Source organism: Centruroides sculpturatus, unplaced genomic scaffold, assembly GCF_000671375.1.
Source record: "Centruroides sculpturatus isolate CEXI.00-Female unplaced genomic scaffold, Cexi_2.0 scaffold745, whole genome shotgun sequence".
Classification (NCBI taxonomy): domain Eukaryota; kingdom Metazoa; phylum Arthropoda; class Arachnida; order Scorpiones; family Buthidae; genus Centruroides; species Centruroides sculpturatus.
Window position 1 is genome coordinate 145,727 of NW_019384870.1, and position 24,813 is coordinate 170,539.

Consider the following 24,813-nt stretch of genomic DNA (forward strand, 5'->3'; position numbering starts at 1 on the left):
GAAAACCAGCTCCAAAAGTTCAGTTCACTTTTTATTATACTTTGTATATTGTAGTATTATGGAACATATGCTTCATTTTTTTAATATTATAAATTATAATACATATAAACATTGCATATCTTCAAACTTTAATTACAAATCAAAATTCAACTTAAACAATAGTACTTTGTATCTCAAACATTCTAGAGTTCGGACAATGCTTCTACATTCAAACTGAGCATGCAGTGAAAAAAAATACACTTGCTGCATAAATGGCATCTATTGCATCTTGCTCTTGCTGTGAAAGCATTTCTTGTATTACATTTGTCTGTTTTCAGTGCATTTTTTTGCTTTATTTTTGATGTGTTTGGTTATCTATGTAATTCTTACCTATTAACCATGGCATAATGCATATTAAAGTATAACTAAGTGAATAATATGATTAATATGAAGGAAATCATCAAACTAATAAATTTGCTGTTTTTTTTTATTATTTTTTTTATTTTGATAACTATTACAACTGCTAATAAACTATCCCATATCTTTCCATTACATGAAGATACAATGAAAAGATATGGGAAAGTTTATTAGTAATGTAATCACATAAAAAGAATATGTTAGAAAAGTAATTGTTATAAAGCATAAGTAAAAGTTGAGACAAGGTTTGCTAAGTTGTGTATGTACTAAACAAACAAAATAACAAATTATTCAGATATATAGCAGATTAGATTTTGAAATGAGTTACTATAATATTTTACCTATATCTTGTTATTGACATGAAAATAAAACAATATATTTTAATATTAATATCATTCACATCACTGTCAATGTTAGAAAGTGAATGTAACCTGACTTTTTAAAAATGACTGTTTGATTAGTAAATGTATTATATAAAAAAAAAGGAAATAAAATTTCTGTTGTTTATTTTTAATACATTTAAGAATTAAAAATATGGATTTTTTTAATACTCAATTTTACATTAGTCTTTATTTTATGATGATTTTAGTAGACAAGATAATGAAAATTGGATGAAAACTAATAACATAGCTAAATTATTTATGAAAAATTAATTTTTAGATTATTTCAAATAATTGATAAGTTTGATATTTTTTATGATATAATTCTAAATTTATATATTAAAAATTATGCAAGATATGCAACAAAGGTACAAATTTTAAAAAATCTTACTGCTTTTTCTTTAATGTTTATTATATTTAAATAAATTCTTGAAATCAAAAATAAAATGGGCAGTTTATAATTATATTCTAGTCTCATATCTATATAGGAAACTAAGCTAAAAATAAGAATTTGTATTATAAAAATTTATTTCTTGAAATATTTGTATAAATGTAAATTAATTATCATTAATTATATAATTATAATAATTAATTTATATTTAAACATGAAGAGACTTATTTTTATATTATAGCATCCACACACTCACGTACTCCATTTGAAGCATCTCCTCATCATAACAGTTTTCTAACTCCTGCTGCATCACATTTAGGTATATTTATTATTGAATATTTTTATTTTCAAATTTTGAATATATAAAAAAATTTTATAAATTTTTTTTACTTAAAATTTGCTTTCAAATTTTAAATCTAAAATTATTTTGAAATTAAAAACAAATTGCCCTATTTATACAAATTTATTGATTATTTTCACTGAAATTTGATAAAATTCTTTAACAAAATTTTTATTAAAATTAATGTAGCAATATACTTGAGCATAAAATAAAATTGACTTCACAAAATTCAGAACAGCTAAAATTGGTGTTTTTTATAAAACTAATTATCTTTATTATATATAACTTTTTTATACTGATTAATTAAAAATGTCAATATTTATTATTTTTAGTATAAAACTGGATTAATCTAAATTCTAAAATATGTTCATACGTATATAAAATATAATGATAGTTCTGAATTTTAGAGTCAAATATTTTCTAAATATTCTTAGAATAATGTAAATGAAATAAATCAAATAGTTATTATATAAAGATAATATATAAATTACCTGATTAAAATGTATTCTTCAAAATAATTTTCTAATTTTATAGTATGTAGTTTTTCTATATAATATATTTCTTAATTTAAATTGAATTGAAAACTAATTTGCCATACAAGTAAAACTTTCTTAATTAAATCAAATGAGTATGTTTAGGTGAAAAAGCACACTGTTGTTTTTACTAATTAACTTTTCCATCAGCCAAATTTAACAAGTTGAATCATTTTTTGGATAAGTTATGTAGTAGTTACTTAATAAAATATTATTATGGAACATGTTCTAAAAAATAAATATAAAATAAATAATTACATTATAATCAGTTCTAATCATATGTTATAATATAGTCATGTTCATCAAGATTGTTATAACAGAAAATATGTATCTTTTAGCTAAATCTTTGTATATTGATATTAAATGTTATATTGAATCAAAAGTAATGCCTACTCTGACAGCCAAAGCAAAGCAAGCAAGCTATTTAGATAATAAGCAATATGATAAATTGGTGGGCACCTAGACATACCCAATGCAAAATTACAAAATTCAAGCTAAGTTTCAACTATAATAAAACTTTATTTCAAAATTATCATCAGTTTTTTTTTCATATATATATATACTGTATATAGTTGTAATAATAATTGTTAACATAAATCAAAAGGAAAGAGTTTCTGATAAAATTTTAATAAATAGATTAGGCTTAGAAAATCTTGTCTTGTTGTTGAAACAATAATTATTATTCAAAAATTATTTGATTCAAATGAAATGTCACAGAGTTTATTTTATATTGATAAGATTTGCATTTCATTAATTGATAAATTAACACAAAATAAAAATTGAATATATTAGATATTCAAAGAAATTCATAAATATTAAGTTAAGGAAATATTTCAGAAAAGCTTATTAATCACTGCTTAATATTCAAACTATATATGTAATTACAGAAAAAGGGTATCAAATAAAACACGTTTTTATGCATTTGCAAAACTTCTATTATATTTTCTATTAAAGATACAATACTAAATTTTAATTCCTATTTTTTTTTTTCTTTGAATAATTTCATATATATTTCCAATTTTTATAAATATTATTTCCTGATTTATCTCTAAATTAAACAAAGTTTGTTAAATGAAAAATATAATGTTCTTTACAGGGTGTCCTAAAGTCATTGTATAATTTTTAACTGCTAAAATTAATGAAATTTTTGTGCAATGCAGATTTATTTTTAAACTTCAACAAAAGCACCATCAAATTCATTTTTGAACTAATGAAAACATTCATTAGCTGAGCTCAGTGACTGCATGGATTGATTTTAAAACCTAAGATCACACAAAGAACAAGGTTTTGATATAACCTCACAAAAAGTCTGTTATATTATGTTAGTGGATTGAAGTAGCCACAAAAGATTTTCTCATCTACCAATCCACTTACCTGAGAATCTAAAACTAATGCATAAAAAACAACTTACAATAAACTTTATTTGAAAGTAAATGTTTATACATTTAAGTTAAGAAAGTTTAAAACTGTACAAAGGTATTTTGAGACATCCCATATTTGTCTGTATTGTTTATTTAATCAGTTCTGTTCACTTTTGAAAATCAATTATAAATTGTTCTGTAAATCATTACATACCTATATAGTAAGATTAGAAAGAAATGTTATCCATTTTATATTTTGAGTCAACTTCAGTGCAAGGAATCTGTCATATAACATTTTTTTAAATTAATTAGCAAAATATTTTTGCATTAGAAATTTTCATTTAAAACAGTTTCTGCAAATTTATTAAAATTTTTTAAGATAATTTTGGCTAATTAATTTTCAAGATAATTTGATTAAAGAGAATTATTTGATAATTTTCATTATTTATAAAAATGATAAATAACAATATACTGTACAGTACATAGTATTCTACATTAAAAAATTCATAATAATCAAAATATATCAGAATTTTTTTTAATATTATAATAAAACCTAGAACAATGATATTTTGTCTTAATAATAATTTTGTTATTTAAAATGCAATGAAAAGACAAAGTTAAAAATTAAATTTTAGTGAAATTATTTTATACTAGTTTTAGAGGATTTAGTTAGAGAGATATAGCTTATAGGAAAAAAAATTAAGAAATCAGAAAATTACATCATACGAGAGTTAAGAAAATAATTTAAAAAAATAAATAATAGTAATGTTTTGATTTATTATTAATAATTTAGAATTAATAAATTTCTTAAGTTAAAACTTTTTCAAACAGCTATTAGAAATAAATTTAAAGTTCAAAATAAATTCATATTAACTTGTATGTTAAATAGTACAAACTATTCATTTATCTAAAATAATGAATACAGTTTATATTATCTTACCATTTCAATTAAAGAAACATTTATAATAATTGTTTAAATACTGTGACAATGTCCAGTATATAAAAAAATTTTACTTTATGTCCAGTTTCATTGTTATATTTTGAGTTTATTTACAAAAGAAGAGAAAAATAAAAGTTAAAAATTAAACAAGTCATTGTTTTTTTATTTTCCTGAATTAAAAATTCTTCAATACAAGATATAACAAAACATATTTCAATTAATATTATTTTAATATATATAATTCTAATATTGTTATTTTTAAATATATGCTAATGTTTAAAACATCATCTAATAACTAATAAAATAAAATTAGAAATGTATTATTATTAATTATCTTACCTGCAATTAAATATTATAAGTGCTTCTCATTTAATTTTCATATGAAAACATGATTGTTTTTATTATTTGTTTTTTAAGTATATGTATAAAAAATAAGACACTAATTTAAAAGAGAAAAAAATATTTGAAAGTGCCTTTAGGTTTTATCAAAAGTTTTTAGAAAATGTCAATATTTATCATTTCAGTACTTGAATGTCTCAAGATTAGTGCAAAAAAGTATGATTAATACACAAGTTAATAAAAATAACGAAAAAATACATTAAACCTAGAAATATTTAGTTTTAATTAATAAGTTTATTAGGTGATTTTAAAATATTTTTTTAATATGTTATAAAATNGCATTACATTCCATTTGCAAATAAATTATTAGAAATTATTGATAATGCAAATGTAAGAGTAAATCTCATAATATTTTACTGGTTGTCTGGTACAGTTTAGCTTTATATAGGCATTGTGTCAGAAAACAATAAGTACTGATTGAATGTTTCATTCAATATTGTTAGAATAAGAAACTAATAATAAAAAATTAATTCAAAATTATAAAATATTTATTAGGGAACACATAAAATCTGTCTACAGTGATATTCAGAGGAACAAGAAAAAAATTGTTACAGAGAAATTTACTGTCATAATGAGAGTTTTTAAGAAATTATATTTTAAAATTAGTTTAGTTTTACTTATATCATTTTCGACCTGGAAGATTCAGGTTCTGGCTGATTTTAGATTTTGACGTTTAATATACACTGTAGAAATACACAATAAAATCCCTTAAATCTTGTATTAGAGGGGACTAATATGTTTTCCTGTTCTAATATTATCTAACTTTATAGAAATAACCCTAAAGTCTGACAATGTTAAAGAGGAAGGAGATACTTCCTTTAATGAGAATGCTTTGTTTAATTGTGTGAATTAGCAGGAGGCCACTGGGATGATCCCTAATGACCACTTAATCTGCACGGGTTGGAAAAATCCACTCTCAGTTTATCGGATAGCTTAGGAGGGCAAATCGAGGTGGGAGAGGTCGTGACGAGGTGTCCAAATAACTACATGGGTTGAACAATACTAACACATTTAATAAACAAGTAAGAGATTATACATATCTAAGGAAAAAGCATAAACAACACACGCGTAAATAATAAAAGGAATCTATTCTATATCTATGCTCTAACCTAATACCAAAGACTGAGAGAGACCTCTCTAAGAGGGACGCAAGGGAGAGAGGGACAAAATTTGGGCAAGGGTATACCTCGTAGGATTTGATCTCTTCGTATAGGGTGTTGGTAGGGGACACTGGGATCGGCGGTTTCTAATCGAAGTTCCCTTGGATGGTGATATAGAGCGATGGACGGTATGGTGGTATGGAACTGATGTCCCTGGATGTCCACTCGGCTATGTCTGTAGAGGGCTCTGTTGGAGATCAATGTACGCTCCATTGATCTCCAACTGTAGAGATCCTTGTTAGCTGTCCACTGAGGGTGTTGCTTTGGTGGTGTCCTCTTCGGCTGTTCGCTCGGAGGGGTTACTTCGGCAGGGTCCTCTTCTGCTGTCCGCTGAGGGTGTTTACCTGGCGGGGTCCTCTTTGGCAGTCCGCTCGGAGGTGCAAATCCGACCCCTTTTTATACACAGTTAGTGTAGGAAATATCTGGGACTTTTCTGACGTAATTGTCTTGGCTGGGTATGCTGTATACTTGATTTTTGACAGTTCTGCAGTCTCTCCCGTCATGGTGACATAGTATTACCGTCTCCCGTCACAGTGACGCAGTTATGATCATCGACGTCACTTTGACTGACCAGTCAGTATTAAAGTTGTCATCACTTGAGGTGATGACTGGCCATCTCTGGTAACGTGATATAGTTTCTCACCAGACGGTCTACCCTTGCAGGTGACCTTTTTTGTTACCCTCCATACAGTAACAGTGGGCCGTCACCGTTAATTGGTTACTTATCTGCACCTTATATTTACGTTAGGCATGAACAATCCCCTGTTGTGAGGGGAGTCCTTCTTCCAATGATGAAAGTCGCCTTCGATGTGACGCAGTTTGGTGTGAAAATTTACAGTTGCGTCTAAATTCTCACAATTGTTTTAATAAGTATAATTTGCAACACTAAGCTATCCTGTTAATCTAATATAAATTTCATACAAAACTATATTTTTTATTGTTACATCAATAATTGTTGTACTGAGATTTGACAGTATTCTTTAAATCAATCATTTAAAAAATTTTTTATTTAGTTATTAAATATTAATATTTATGTAAAAGTGAATATTAACACTCCTGTAACATTGAGTATAATATAAAATTGTATTATTTAATGAAATATTTTAATCTTGTTTTATTTTTGATATTAGTTTGTGAGAAAGTTGAATTAGTACCAAAATACAGTAGTTACTGTATCTTTGGACACTTTTATTTAAATCTATTTTATGAGCAATTTTAATCTCATTGAAATTGTTTATTTTTGTTATCTTTAAATCTGTCATATCCATGTTTTTAAACTGATAGAGTAGTTTTGTAGTAGAGGAAATTATACTATAATTATTTGACTATATTCTATAGTCAAAGAAAAATGATAGAAATGCAAAAACTGTATACATGTATTTTAAACTAAAACTTTATTTTATTTTTTTTTGTACGTTAATTGACTAACCATTAACAGTAATAGATTTAACAGAAAAGAAATTTTGATTTTTGATTTTTACATTTTGTAGATAATAAAAGCTGCAGCTTTGAATCAGCACTGAAAATTCACTTTTGGTTCAGTGAACTTTATAAATATAATAAAAATATAATGGCAAATTAATTTGTTTCAAAGCTAGTAAATATTTAATATGTTATGAATTAATTAGTACTTACAGATGTTTTAACCTTTAATATTCTTGTTAATACAAAAGTAAACATCATTAGTTAAAAAACTTGCCTATTAATTGGGAAAAACAGAAAACACTTACATTTTTCCAGATTATTCTCAAATAATCTGTTTTTATATATAAAATTGTAATAAATTCATTGTATCTCTTTTCAGAAATATTTGTTTCTGATCATATCAGATTTCTTAATTACAAGTATTTGTAATTTCTACAGTAAAAACCTTGCTAAGTTGAACTGGGTTAACTTGAAGCTGTTAACATGTCCCGAATACAGTATATAGTGTTTTCTATATATGATCTTGTTAACTTGAAATTGTTGATACCTTTAACTCAAACCTATTTTTCTGAGTATCCTCCATCCTTTGATAGGTTATTGATCTTTATTTTGTCTTTACATTCCATGTGAAGACAGACAATTAAGGTGAACAAATGCTATGGCTTTGTCCTGAACAGAACAGCATGCCATTACAACCTTGCTTCAACATTATTTTATGGATACAAGAGCGCTGACTATGACTGCTGCTCTGACAAGAGGGTACCTTGACAATGCCCTTAAAATTGCCATAAACTGGATGCAAGTTTGTAATCATTCTGTGAACAAATTCTTGAGAAATGGTTTGATAACAGAAATTTACAGCCAAAAAATATTTTGAGAAAATCAACATATTAAACTTGTTAACTCAAAGATGGGTTTTTTTACTCCTTAGACTTTGACTTAGAAGTTTTATTTTATTAAAAATTATTGCTAATGTAGCTGATTATAGCTGTTTTCTAATATAAAATGTTGTTGTAACATAATTACCTGCAAAACTGTTTTTTGTGGTTTTAACAAATCAACAGAAAAAAAAGCTATTTTGAAAATATAGCATTTATAAAAAAGAGAGAGAATTTTTGTTTTCATAAGACTTAAAAATTTAATAATAGTTGTAATATAGTCTTGTAATAAAGAAAAACTTTTCTTAAAAAATTTTTTTAACTAGCCAAAACTTATAAATTTAGAAATTAAAATGATTTTAATAGTAATAAATTTTTTAAATTAATATTTGTTGTTTTTTATCTCAAATAGTATTGTATGATTTGAACTTTGTTTTTAACTCAAAGTTCTAAAACTAATCAAATTCAAGTTTTTTCTTGTACAAAAAATTACATTTCAGTTTAATATGATATGCCCAATATTTAATAATACACACAAATTACTCAATCTTAATTTATTATAATCTGACAATTTTGGCAAATCATTAAATTTTATTAGTAGCTGGATTAGTGGTTTTGTTTTGTATATCAATGTCATTTGAAAAGTATTATTAATTCTTTTTATTAGAACTATTTCACACAGCAAATGGAAAAATTACAAAAATTATTTAAACCATTTTAATATTACATAGATAGATGTTTTCATGTGTTTTTCACAAAACATGAAATTTTATTATTATTATTATTAAAGTTGTCATCACTTGAGGTGATGACTGGCCATCTCTGGTAACGTGATATAGTTTCTCACCAGACGGTCTACCCTTGCAGGTGACCTTTTTTGTTACCCTCCATACAGTAACAGTGGGCCGTCACCGTTAATTGGTTACTTATCTGCACCTTATANTCACAAAATGCACCATAAATATATTATTAATATATATGGATTCTGTAAAGATGTTTTTGAGATATTGTTATAAATTTAATAATAATTTGACTATATCTTTATTTCATAATTAAGTTTTTTAAACACAAGTTATTTTATAAGTAAATTAAAGTATCGTCTTTAATAGGTGTGCCTCCATTTGCCCGACCTGGTTATCATGGATTTGGAGCTGCAGGAAGCAGTTTTGGAGGTTTAGGAGCTCTGAGTAAGTACCATTTTTCTTCTTAAATGTTCAATGTATCTTGAATTACATTTAAAATTTTTAAGTAAGAAAATTTTGGTTTTCTATAATTTGTGTAGTTATTTTTCTTTTTGAACAATTCTTATTATTTTCTTTAAAAAAAAAAATTATTTTGACCAGATATTGCTTCATTCCAGATACTGTTAATGTTTAAAATCTTAATAGTTAACACACACATTACAACCAATACTTAACTAAAATTCATGGTTAACTGTTAAGTTAAAAAGTTAAGTTTCCATATGCATTTTAATGTCATAAAATAGATATTAATTTTGAGTTAAGACAAAATATTTATAAGTTTATATTAAGAGAAGATTGGACCAGAGGTCTAAATAGCGTAATTGGCAAGACATCCATACGGTGAGTGGGAGTTGCGGGTTCAAGTCCTGCTCTGCACCTAATTTCTTTCCAGTTTAATCTAAACTCATTTAATTAAATTATAATTATTAAATTTAATATGAGATAGTGCCTAATGCCTTCCTTTAGTGCCAAATTTATTAGTAAGTTATAATTATAGCCCAATGTTGTATGGCAGTTAGAGGGATAATTATAAGTTTACATTGTTTGTGTTTGTGTAAAAAAAAGGATTTATGTAATATCAGGTAACCATAAAAGTTTTGTTGTTTTTTTTATTCTGAAAAAGAAATGTGAACAAATATAGAAAGAAACCAATTTATTCATCAAAATTGTTACCCTCACACACAATAACCTTTTCCCAATAGGAAACAAGCTTATAAATACCATTTTTGTAAAAATTTGAATTTTTATAGGCAGAAAAATCTCTCAAATTTCTCTTCCACAGCCTCTCTGTTTCTGAATTGTTGATTCTACAGATGATTGTCTAGGCTAAAAAAGAGGTGGTCACCACATCAACTGATATCTGCCAATAAATAACACTGACTATTTGTATGGGATTGCTTACTTGTTACCAAAGAACCCATTTCTGGACCACTGATGCAAATGTAAATGAATAGTTTTGTCATTGACTTAGAATCTTTGCACTAATGTCTGGAATGTTTCAGCTGAATCACTTTCATTTATGACTTTCAATTCATCATCATCAATGACAGACTTATGATGATGAACTGAAAGCCATAAATGAAAGTGATTCAGCTGAGACATTCCCGTCTCAAAGAGCTAGGTGACCGCATGCCACTGCAGTTACTTCAATGCTTGAGAACACTTGCGAGTCATACAGTTAAGGAGGACTTACTCAAAAGTATTTGGTTATCCTGTCTTCCCGCAGGTATGCAGAAGATACTGACCGTATCTGAGGGCAACGTCAAATTCCTCACTAAGATCGCCGACCGTCTTAGCGAACTATACCCTCAGACACCAAACATCTCTGCCATATCTATCTACAACCCCCACCACAAACGACCCAAGATCACTGCGCTTGAAGCAAATCACAGAGCTCTCAGTACAAATCTCTGAGATGTCACAACAATATGGTCATTCTCCAACTCCCTGCCATCACCCAAGCCGTGTCAAACACATTCGACACTCCCCACCTACTGCCTAACAATATCTGCTAGTACCATATGAAATTTGGCACAAATGCCTGATGATGTCGACCACCTTGTTCACTGGGAAACGAAAATGGGAGTCAGTAGACACAGCGACTGATTTGCGGCTTATTCATCACTGACGTACGGTCAGTGATGAATAAGCCACATTCCTGATTAAACACTAATGCCAACGTCTCCGTTTACCCAGCTTAACGTCTTCCAAGACACAGTGTAGAAGATTACCAACTCTTTGCAGTGAATGGAACAGCAATCGAAACATATGGCCATGCGACAATCACACCTGATTTTTCTCTTCAACAGAATTTCACATGGCGATTCATTGTTGCTGACATTACACAATTGTTAATAGAAGCTGACTTTTTATCCCATTATGGACTTATTCCAGACCTTCACAACAAATGTCTCATCAACTCAACCACGAAACTGCTAAGCCATGGACATATTCGCAGCGTCACTACATCATCTGTCTGGACTATTGCTGGCGACTCACCATACCATTGACTAATGAGCAAGTTTCCCAAAATAACATGTCCATCTCCAACCATTGCACCCATCTGGCATTCCACGGTCCATCACATTATCACACCTGGACAGCCAGTACACTGCAAACTCCAGCAACTTGCACTGGATAAGTACATACTGGCTAAGCGCAAATTTGAGTTCATGCTCTCTCAGGGAATCTGCCAACTGTCCACCAGCAGCTGGTCATTGCCATTACACCTCTTTCCGAAAAAGGACCACCAGTGGTGACTACCACTACCATCTACTTACAATCTACTTAACACATGAACTGTTCCCAACTGTTATCCTGTTCCTCAAACAGAGGATTTCACATCTACTCTCCGCGGTTGTAGGTGTTTCTCAACTGTTGACCTAGTCCATGCTTTTCACCATATTCCTATAGTCCCGGAGGATATCCCTAAGATGGCTGTCATCACATCGTTTGGACTATACGAGTTTAACTTTTTGTCTTTTGGTTTGTGCAATGCTGCGCAAACATTTCAATGCTTTATGGACGAAGTTACCAGTGACCTCAACTTTTGCAATGTATTTATCGACGACATACTCATAGTGTCCTGAGATGAAGCCGAACATCTGCACCACTTACAAAAATTGTTTACCAGACTTTTCAACTATGGAGTTGTAATCAATGCATCAAAATGTGTATTTGGCAAACACGAAGTGCAATTCCTCGGGTATCTAGTCAACCCAAAAGGAATTTGTCCACTACCGCAAAAAGTCAAGGCAATTATGAAGTTTCCGAAGCCAACTACTGTCTGTGATTTACGCCGATTTTTGGGACTGGTTAATTTTTATTGCCGTTTTGTATGCAATGCAGCTCACATAACCATAGAACTTAACAAACTCCTCCAGGGCAACCTGAGTCCAAAAGACCAATTCAAGTGGACCCCCGATGCTGACAGTGCCTTCCACAATGTAAAAAACACCATTGCTAGTGCTGCACTCTTGGTTCACCCATCACAAAATGCACCTCTATCCTTAATGTTAGATGTGTCATCCATCACTCTGGGAACTTCCTTACAACAGATGATCGATGGACACTGGCAGCCATTAGCATTCTTCAGTCAGAAACTCTCAGAATCACAAAAAACGTGGTCCACGTATGACCATGAATTGTACGCTGCTTATGCTGTCTATCAGGAAGTTCAAATACATGCTGGAAGGAAGGCAATTTATCCTATTCACCAACCATAAACCATTAACTTTCGCCCTGAAGCAAAAATCCCGAGAAAGCATCACCCCGACAGTTTTGCCACTTAGATTTTATAGCACAGTTCATTTTATGGACATCCGTCATGTCAAGGGAGTCAGCAACATCCCTGCAGATGCTTTGTCTCATATAGTCTATCGTCTATCACACGGGTGATAAATTTCCCGGCACTCGTCTCCACACAGGAATCCGGCAACAAACTCAGGAAACTCCTTTGTTTGAACACAGGCCTACAGCTAAAACGGATTACCATTCCAAACACATGCCTACAGCTAAAACAGATTACCATTCCAAACACTATGGCACAGCTTTACTGCGATACATCCACACTCATCCCCATCCTTTTATCACCAAAAACTTCTGACATCAGGCGATTGCCTCACTACATGGTTTGTCACACCTGGGGGATGAGAGCCGTATGTCATCTCGTTAAGAAGGCCTTTGTGTTGCCCGACATCAAGCGTGACTGCAAGAAGTTTGTGCGAAACTGTATCATATGCCAGAAAAACAAAATCACTCGGCACACCATATCACGGACTGAATCATTCACTCCACCAAATCAGCGATTTGATCACATCTACATCGACATTGCTGGACCACTTCCGCTATCCAACAGTTTTACATATTGCCTCACAGCAATTGATCGTTTTTCTCTCATTGGCTAGAAGCATTTCCCATGTCAGACATTACAGCTGCTACCATAGCAAAAACAATTTTCGGAGGCTGGATTACCCATTTTGGCATCCCACAGTGCTGACAGGGACATCGAGGATCCATACCACTGCCTTTCATCCAGCCGCCAATGGAATAATTGAGTGATTTCACCGACAATTCAAGGCAGCAATCAAGTGTCACTCTTCTGATTGCTGGATGGACGACCTGCCCATCGTACTCTTGGGAATCCAGACCACCTACAACATTGACTGATGCCACTGCAGCCAAGCTAGTTTACGGACAAACACTGTGCTTGCCTGGAGAATTTTTTGTAACCACCAACGACAGTATGGTAGAAATGTCCAATTTCGTCTCTGATCTCAGGCGCATAAAGTGATGATTATGTCCTGTTTCATCGCATAATCACAGCATGCACCAAACATTTGTATTCTTGAGATCTGCAGACCTGCTCACATGTCTTTGTATGCCACGACGCCACATGTAGACCTCTGCAGTCCCTATATGACTGACTATTCAGAGTACTTCAATGCTCCAGCAAGACATTTGGGATAAACATTAATGGCGAAGAAACAACCGTCACCACTGACCAGCTGAAACCAGCTTTTGTTACCAACCCTACAACAACATGCATCCCAACTGACACAAAAAGGAAACCCCATGAACAAGCTCAGAGAAAATCAAACCACTTGTCACAACATGCTCTGGACAATGGGTATGCTTTAATGTAAGATATTGTTAGCACTCGCGGGGGAGTACTGAGGGCATGAATGCCACCAGAGGGTCTTGCATCAGCGNTTTTCTTGTCCCAGATATCTGTGAAAATTCCTCACCACCCAGCTGGCCCCATTGTGGACCTGGCCAAACTCACAATGGGTATGAGAAAAAAGCAAAAAATGAAAAAAAAAAAAAGTTTCACAACATGCTCTGGACAATGGGTATGCTTTAATGTAAGATATTGTTAGCACTCGCGGGGGAGTACTGAGGGCATGAATGCCACCAGAGGGTCTTGCATCAGCGACACCAAAGAAATCTTACTTTTTCCTCTGGCGACTCGTGAGGTCAGACGTATACCAATTGAGATCCAACAGCTTCGACCAGACAAAGACTATAGTACCTGACAACCACAGCATACAGTTTAAACCATCATTGAATACTGTGAACATTAGCAGAACTTTCTCCAAAAGCATGCCATAATTTTTGGACTGCATGCACAGCTTTTGTTCAGAGTTTAACCCTGGGTTAGTGCAGTGGGGTGTTTCGCCACCCCTAACGTTTTGAAAGTTGCACTATTCATAGATTTCGCGCTCGGAGGTGCAAATCCGACCCCTTTTTATACACAGTTAGTGTAGGAAATATCTGGGACTTTTCTGACGTAATTGTCTTGGCTGGGTATGCTGTATNTTAAACCATCATTGAATACTGTGAACATTAGCAGAACTTTCTCCAAAAGCATGCCATAATTTTTGGACTGCATGCACAGCTTTTGTTCAGAGTTTAAACTAACACAGAATACAAGCTTGAATAACATAAGTTTGGGTACTCATTTTCAAGGCACTTGATATGCTATTCAACTTTTTTGCATATCAATATACACTTCAATACCTCTTGTTTTCTTTATAGGTAGAATTATAATTTTAGTGATAAAGTGATTTGCAAAAATACTCTTTCAGTTTGTATGGTTTTGGTTATCTGATATAATGTATATCATGTAATAATTACTTGTTATTGTGTATCCAACATGATGATAAAGTAATTATTTAAGTAGTAATAAATAAAATTAAAAATTATATGAGAGTATATTAATTATTCAATTGTTTTTTGTCTGAGTTCTAAACAATATTTTTTTAAATTTATTTTTATTTCTTTTAAAAAAGTAAAAGAAATCTTTTCCTGTAGTTATGTTGATATTGCACAATTTTTGTATTTTATGTATTGGAAAGCTTTATTTTTTATTTGAAATATGTTAACATTCTAAAATGCATTCCATTTCACATAGGCCTGAGGAAGATCTCGTATAGATTGAAAACATTTGATTATCATTAAACAGTACTGGAAACAAAAATAAGGCTCTAAGTTGATTGAGGTTTTTATTTGTATTACTTTCTAGTCTCATGTGTTGTGTAGTTTTTCTAGAGCTAAAGACTAAAAATGAAAATCATATTGTCTCTGTTTTATTTATCAATTAATATTAATAAAATATGTAATAATAACTGTTACCAAAAACCGTTAAATAGAAAATAATTGTCTTAATTTTAACTCTTAATAGAGTGAACAGTGATTTATTCTCTGTATAATAAAGACATATTGTGTCAACAGTGGCATCCTTTCTTGCATCACTGCCAAGTTAATACACATATACACAATATATCATCAGTTGGTGATCAAAACGTCATAACTGTATTTCCTAAAACTTTACAGAAGAGTTTAAAAAAACACGATTTCAATGGGGCAAAATTTTGAGTATGAGATTGGAAATTTTTGATTGTCAGAGAGAAGACTTAAAACACACACTTCACTTACAAAGTTTTGATAATATATAGAAATTGACTATAACCTCATTAATGCAAAAATGTGGTTTTGACCAATTATTGGAGATATATCACTGATTAGTGGTCAAAACCTCATATCTGATTAGCGTTAAATTTCTTATGTTAAAGCCAAATCAAAGCATTTGAAGAAAACATTTCTTGCTGTGGACTGCTATAGAGAAAATGAAATCATAGATATCTTCTGTAATTATTAAATATTTCAGTTTGATGGCCAAGGCAGTTAAGACATCAATCTGGGGGATTTAGCATCAAAATTGGGCAAGCAACCCAGGAATTTTTTCTTGTCCCAGATATCTGTGAAAATTCCTCACCACCCAGCTGGCCCCATTGTGGACCTGGCCAAACTCACAATGGGTATGAGAAAAAAGCAAAAAATGAAAAAAAAAAAAGATTATTTATTTATTTATTTCAATTGGAAGAATTTAGGATAGATACTTGTAATTACATTATACATAATGTAATAAAACTATTAAATCAATTTCTATATAAAAAATAAAAAGTTCCAGCCTGTTCCAATAAAAATTTTTAATTTTCTAATGTTTTCAGCTATCTATGCAACCATCATCAGGAATGAACATGGAATAGACTGGAACTTTTTATTTTTTACATTTATTCCAGTTAAGAAATTTTATTATTAAATTTCTATATACTCAGAAAATTTTTGAAAGGAAAAATATGCATGAGAGATTCACTACATTTGCTGAATATAACTGCAGTAAACAACAAAGGATTTTGACAAAATAAGGAAAGAAATAGTGAAACAAATTAACTAAATTTAAATAAATACAAAAAATTTTTAATTTTAAAATATTCAGTGCAAAATAATGCTAATAAAAAGAAGTTTTTTAATTATTACTGATATCTGTTTCACTTTCTAAATAATTACATTCATCAGTTGTATATCCACGATTTTAAGAATATAAATACTGACTACTGTAGGCAGATTTAAAAGGGACCAAGGCAGGCATTGTTTTTAAAGAATGTTACTCAATTACTTTAGATTACTTCAGTTATCTAATTGAAGTTATATAATATTTATTTTTATTTTAAAGTAACAAAACCAATTTTTTTTGGTATCCAGAAAGTACTTATGGTGCCATAGCACCATAAACACTTCCTTGATAATATCTTCATAGTATTGTTAATATATTTGTATCAATGCTTTGAAGTTTATGCTGTGGTGCAGAAGTCAAATGATAAAGTTCAAGATGAAGTAAAAATGTTGTTAGAAAGTTAAATATATTTTTAATGAAATTTTAATTTTATTAATATTTTAAATAGGACACAGATTTTAAGAATTTTTGGAACTGTTAAACTAAAAAAAACTAGACAAATATATTTTTCTTTTGCCTTCTTTTAACAGGAGGAAGTTTTTATGTGGTGGGGGTATTAGCCACACACACAACCTGGAAGACCAATAATCCCATTATATTTTTATACTACTTCATTTCACATTAACATGAAGAGCATACTCATCAACAGAGACCTGATTGACGCAATTGATAAAGACCTAGATATTCTAAACAGTGTGTTTACTAGCATTGAAATCTGATATTTCTTATATGATCTACAGAGCAAACACACCAGTATGGAAATCAACCTTTCTCTAAGGCAGAAAAAAATTTTACCTCAGCAAATCAAGGGGAAGATAATGCTTAAACTTTTTTTTTCCTGTAACTGGCTAATGCATTACAAGTTTATTTTTGATGGTAGACACATTAAAATAATCGAGAATATTGATATTCTCGGTTGCTTACATGACAATAACAATTAATAAAAATAGCCTTATACCTTGAAAGCAAAAAGCTTGATTCTCTAGCCTCTCTCATAGCTAAAGAATATCTGGCACTTCCACAGCCTCCTAACTCAGAATCTTGCTTCTACAAATTTTCATGTCTTTATCAAAATGAAAGCTCTTCTAAAGAGTCAGATTCAAATTAGTTGTGATTTGAGATGTTGCATACAATTAACATTTAAATTTATCAGTTGCTGTTAGAAGTAGATTTCAAATTCTTATTATAAACTGGCAAAATAATTATTTAAATTATTTTAGAACAAAAATCTATAAATAAAATTGCAAACATACTGAACCTAAACCAATATTTAAAATGGGTTCCAAGCAGTTTGTACAGACAAGATTTAGAACTCATTTTTACAAATGGCTCATAAATTTTGTTGCCATATGTATTAATAATTTGTTTTCTTTTAAATATCTGTAATTTGAGCTTATCATTTGTTTTCTTTTAAATTTGTTTAAAATTTGTATTATTTGTAAAATTTGTATGCCATATGTATTAATAATTTGTTTTCTTTTAAATATCTGTAATTTGAGCTTATCATTAACATTGATATTTTATAGTTATATTTTATGGCAGAATGATGTTTCACTATCTAAATTTACTTATTCTAAATTTTTGTTCTTGGATCTGAAATTTATATTTTTCTGTTGTTAATTTCAATAGAACAACCTTGATTCTGAAAGTTGTATTTTTATTGTTTTTTGTTCACAAGGTTTACTAGTATATCCGAAATAAAGAACTCTGAGAAATGCTCTCTATTTTTTTGAAGAAGAAGAATCTATTGATTAAATAAAAATTTTTAAGTGAAAAATAATAATGCATATAGTAAATAAGATAAATATTAAAATAATGTATTTTCATAAATATAAATTACTAGCAGATGAGCCCGGCATTGCTCGGGCAAAAAGTAACAATACAAGATTAAGATTATTAGATTATAGCCAATTTTACCCATTTTTACAGAGTGCAAGAATAAGGTTCACCCTCTTCTGAGACTAATTAGAGAATTTTTAGATGGGTCTAAAAATATGTTTGATTTTCTGCAAAAATCTGCATCTAAAATAGTACAGTAAAATCCAAATTCAGGGTAAAGCTTAGTTCACACTGAGCGCGATTCGCTGGCGAAAGCGAAAAACAGAGCGAATAACCGGTGAAACATGACTCGTTTGACGGGTTATTCGCTCTGTTTTTCGCTTTCGCCAGCGAATTGCGCTCAGTGTGAACTAAGCTTAATCCTTAACCTCATCCCCCCCGCATGTACTGTACATGAAGAAGGGATTTAGGAAAATCCCTTTTTAGTGTACATTCTCATGACGTACCCTAACTGTGTATCAAATTTCAACTTTCAACTCCTAACTACTGTGCTCTGTGCTTAATATAATAATATAATATAATCGAGATGGGTTGATTATTATTAAGATTAGAGTCAAATTTATGAGAAATTTGTTTTCATTATTCTATTTATCAGATATCTAATAGAAAAAAATGATTAAAATTCAATAATGATTTTAACTGAATAAATCTTTAGTATTTAAAAAGATTTTTTATTTAAGTAACCTAAAAAATAAAAAATAGCCTATAAAATAAAACATCAGAAAATTTTTCATTATAATGGAGAATAACTTACTTGATGATAACCTTACTTGAATAAAATTATTAATTTTAAATTCTAAAATCTAAATAAACTTGTTTGAAACATTATTTTAGATTTATTGTTTTTGGATTACCCGAAAGGGGGAAATGATTAAAATATTTATTAATTGCCAAAATGTATACTACATGTGCCACTGTTTATTTTCCTTCTTTATTATTTACACTTTATGCTGACTAAAACTAATTCTCTTCTCCTCTTCCCTTGGGGTGGAATTTCCAAAAATCCTTACTTAATATTATAAATATAACATACATGATACAAATTATGTAACAATATATAATCTTATTTAGAAAAACTATATATGCTTATTGAATATATTAATTTCTCATGGTATTCAATCATTAAAAATATATTTGATATTCTATATTTTATCATTCATAATCAGATTTTAAAAATTATCTTAAAAATATTTTAATATATATTTACAGGTCTAGCTGGAACTAGTATGTTTGGAAACAGAGACCTAAGTGCTAGCAGTCTTGCTGGATTAAGTTCTGCAGCTCAAGATCCGTGGTCTCGTTTACATAGAGCACCTCCAACATTTCCGACTCCGGTGGCACCGGGTTCAACTGCACCCTGGGGAGGTTTAAAAGCCGAAGCAGAAAGGGAACGTGAAAGGATGCAGCGGGAAGAACAAGAAAGAGAAAAAGAACGTGAGAGAGAGAAACAAAGGAAAGGTGAAATGGATAAAGAAAGAAGAGAAAAGGATAGTGATAAAATTAAAGATATAGGAAGGTAAGGGTTTTATTTTTGAATATTAGACATTCTTATTACAGTAAAATTTTCACTCTGATATTGTTTATTTTAAGCAGAATAAGTTATAAAGTTTAATGCATTTTTAAAAAATAATTAAATCAGTAAAACTTTACATCACAAACCTATAAATATAGTTTTAATCTCTCAACTACAGAAATTAGTTTTTCTAATCTAAAATCATAAAAATGCTTTATAATTTTATGTGAATAAGATATCTGTATATAATGCAAGCATTTTTTACAATCAATATATTGCATAAATTTTAGGCTCTACACTTTTAAGATAGTTTTATGTAATAGTATTATTTTTGGGGAGAAAATGTTTTTAATTTGCTTTAAATTTTAGTAAAAATTCTCCATAATATTTATCCTAAAGATTAATATTAATGTCCATTTCTTTTAATAGTAGTACATATTGTATTTTATGATATGAATTTATGCCAATAAGTATAATCTGCACTTGAAAGGATAAAAAATAAAATAACTTAATCAATTCCTATATTCAAAGAAAACAATTTATTTTTATTTTTAAAATTTTGATCTAGTGTTAAATTTATTTTTTTTCTAATTGCTTTATTACAAAACAACATTTATTGTAATTAAGCAGAGCTCTGCCTAAGTCAGAAAATGTTTTGTTTGTGATCAAAGTTTAAAGCAACTATGTGGTCACTAAACATGATTTTTTGTAAATATGCACAACTTAGCAAGGACAATGTTGTGACAAAGTCAGAATTTTGAAATTCGACCTACAGGCCGAAATAATCGAAGTCAAAGTTTGCCATGTAAAGTCTACAAACCGATTGCCAGTTTTATGCTATGTGTCAGTTGAGTTTTCAATTGCTATCAGTTTCCATTGATCTCTACAACAATACAATTTATTTTAGAATTAGATTACTTTTAGTATTCTATGTTGCAGAGCTCAATTTCATTTTCCTAAAAATACATAGTTTATTTTAAATATATTATGAAACACAAGTACTTTTTTCAATAAAACACTTAAAGATTTATTTTTTATTTTTTTTTTGTTCTTTTAATCATGCATTTTGTTTTTTTTTTCATATTAAAATGAGCTTACATCTTGAGCTTACATCTTCTTAAAAGCAGTTTTAGACTGAATTTTTTAAGCTTTGTCAATGTTTATCACTTTGAATAATAGTTTTCTTATTAATAATTAAATTCGAAACAAAATTGTTTAATATTACTTTGAATTTAAAGAAATGTATATTTTTTACATGATAAATTATTTTTACTTATTCAGGGATAAAAGGGAGCAAGAGAGGCAAAAAGAAAGGTATGTCTGTTTTATATACTGTAGATTAAATAAAAGCAATGATAATTTTTAAAAATAATTTGTATTTTTTCTTCTTAACAAAATTATATTTTTGACATAATATCAGCTAATAAATAGTTTTGTTTTCAATAGTTATAAACTATTTAGTAGTTGACAATACTTTATATCATGAATTAATAAACTGATATTGTTAGATATTGTTATGAATTACAAATAATCTATAACAAATCATCAATTATTAAGTTATTCTTATAAGTGGAATTCTTATGTTAGAATAATAAATATTTTTAAAATGTCATTGATCTTTTTTCATATGAGAGAGTTTCGTGAGAGAGGAAAAACAGATGAAAATGGTTTGGTGGTTTTTAATTAACTAATTAATCATATACAATTATATAAAAAGGAGAAGCATTAATATAGAATATCATTAGGATTACCGTTATTAATTTATTAAGAGATGGATAAAATTGAATTTTTAAAAAATTAATTGTTTTCAATTTGAATACTCTTTTATACTGTAATAAAAGATAACTTATAAGAGTATAAAAGAAATGGATTTATCTTCAAGTGAACTAAACAGTAGTAAAACTCCTTGGAGCTTTTACTACTCAAGTCATTCTGTGAATTTATAACTATTTCTTTCTTAAAAATTTGTGGCTGTTAATAGTATTAATAAACAGTAAAAATAACTTGTAAAGAAAAAATCTATAAATATTTAAGTTTTTGTATTTTATGTACAAAATGCACAAAAATCAACAGTTGCTCATCTTCAATCAGTAGATAATATAATTTTAAATATTTTTACAATTTGAAACATTTGGGTTAGGTATATAGTAGAACCCAGATTATCCAAGGCAGGATTTTCGAGAGGGAAGAGGAATTAGTGATTTTTCCCTGGGCTCAGAGTAAACTTAGTGGTCTATAGTGATTTCTACCCTTATAAAGTTAATGTTATTTTTACTAATAGAAAATAACATTTTTAAGACTACTTTTTATTAATAAAGAAACACACTATATATATCAGGGTTAAAGGGGATAACATAAATTCACTAAGAGGCAAATGAAGGCCCACTATATATCTGAGCACCCATACATGTTCTCAATCTGAGGTATAATGTGGTATCCTTGATAACTTAAATAATACAGATGATCAGAATCATTTTGGATTAAAAATCAAATATAAATGATTTATACTCTATATCTTTTTATACCTTAGTGAATTTAATCGTGTATTAAAACATAACAATAATATACAAATGATTTGTCTCACATTGAAGTTAAATTATAAAAGGTAAAAGAAATAAATTATTTTATAATGTGTGCTATCATTTTAAGTTTTCTTTTATGAATTACATTATAAAAATAGTGTATTCACTTAAATATTTGCCTTGGATAATTGGGGTTCTACTGTATATAAAGTTTTAGAAGTTTTGAAGTATTTCACGAAACGTTTTGCTTTCATTATTATTTTTTCAAATTTTTTAATAGCAGCATGTTTTCATAATTGTAAAGGTCATTTCAACTACATACCATTACATTTCTAAAACCCTGGACAAACCAAAACCAATAATAGCTACATAAAAGTAGTTATTAAGATTAGCAATTGTTTTATTTCTGTTGAGATAATCCGTGTGTAGTTATCCATAGATTTCCATTTTGATGATGTAGACATAAGCAACAATTTGCCATGTTTTAAATAAAAGGGTTTAAAATGCAGTTTCTACATTGTCTCATATTCATTAAATTTAATTTTATTTTTCTTTCTTTTTCATTTAGTCAAATTTATAACAGTATAGTCATCTATCTTATAACAACATTACTTAGAATGTTATGCCTATTCCATAGTTCCCAAATCAATGATATCATCTCAGAATGCTCCATTTTTAATTATGGTTTTTGATGTGTAGTATATATGATATATTATAGAACTTTTGATAATATGACCATAGTTAACAATAATGACTATTAGTGGATAATATGTTCTGAGTATAAGTTATGTTCTGCTTAGGGCCATTGGACTTACAAATCTGTCACTGTTATCTAATGATAGATAAGTTTAATCCCAAAAATAGCAACTTTATGGACCCCATTCTGGTATATTCCTATATCCCAATATTTATATAGACAAATGCCAGTATTAGATTATGTTTTTTTGCATTTGATATATGACATAATTTGAATTGTTACATCAGATTTTTTGCAGATATAAAACTCATTTTATGCATTAGTGTGAGATTTTTATCATGTGGTGTTTAAATTAAAACATTTTTTTGCTTGTTGCATATAAATGCAACAAAAGTATTGCACTTATTTTAATACATAATATTCAAGATATATTAAATCTAACATCTATATCTTTGTGTATTATTATTAATATCAAAGAATAATTTTATAGAAGACAATATTTTGTTGATCTGATTTAGATATGTAAATTTATACATCTTGAAACTATTATATATATTTATCTGTAAATATTCTATATTAATTGAATAGCAATGCTAATGATGTTGCTTTATCAACTAACATAAGCCTAGAGTTTTAAGTAAGCTTTTCTCTGGCTGACAATTAATCAATTTTGATGAATCAATTGCTATTTGATCATGTTATCTTTGAATTTAGTCAAACCAAGCAATTGAATTTGAAACCTGACATGTTATATCATGGTTATATAGCATTATCTACATCATCAAATACATTAATTAACAATATTACTTAAAACATTAATGTTAAATTTGATATTGTGATATCCCTAATTGTTTTAAGTAATGTTGTTGTTCATGAAGAATTTCTGAATTGGCATATTAGTATTTCAGTTACTTTGAATGCGTCATACTGCAGTTTGTCAAGAGACCTTATTATACACTAAGACCTCGTTTAGCACTTAGGATGTGTTCTTAGACAGCAAAGCACTAAATGAAACAGTGTTAAACAAGGTCATTTTAACACAGAAAATAGGGAAAGGGGAACACACGACCTAACAAACAAAACTATATAAAAACTCACAACTCACCACACTTATATATCAAACACGTACACTGAACCAATATAATGTGTGGTACGAACGACGAAACAAAAACAAAATGTTCGATCTTAAGAAAATTATTTTAAGATCTTTCTTAATTTTAAGAAAATTAAAAGAAATGTTCGATCTTAAGAAAGAAATTATTTAAACAACATTCGTTAATGTCTTTCGTTGACGGCAGTCGTTAGTTTGAACGGCATGCGCGACACATCTTTTAAGAACTGTTCGATCGCAAGAACGAAGTTATTTGAAATATCGAATTTACGAGCTAAAAAGCTAAAGGAACCTGAGGAAGAACCTAGAAGAGGTTCGAAAACGTTTGTTTTTGTTTCGTCGTTCGTACCACACATTATATTGGTTCAGTGTACGTGTTTGATATAT

At 29.1% G+C, this 24,813-nt stretch overlaps 1 protein-coding gene across 1 annotated transcript in view; it reads left to right on the plus strand.

The window, feature by feature from the left end:
• The window catches only part of LOC111630881 (autism susceptibility gene 2 protein-like), a gene marked incomplete at its 5' end in the record, with an annotated part of 145,646 nt that overhangs the window by 105,267 nt on the left and 15,566 nt on the right, over positions 1-24,813 (plus strand). The window contains 3 exons of the mRNA XM_023375040.1: positions 9,313-9,390; positions 19,793-20,099; positions 21,378-21,410. Coding sequence (XP_023230808.1) covers positions 9,313-9,390; positions 19,793-20,099; positions 21,378-21,410 — 418 coding nt within the window. The remainder of the gene's footprint in view (positions 1-9,312; positions 9,391-19,792; positions 20,100-21,377; positions 21,411-24,813) is intronic.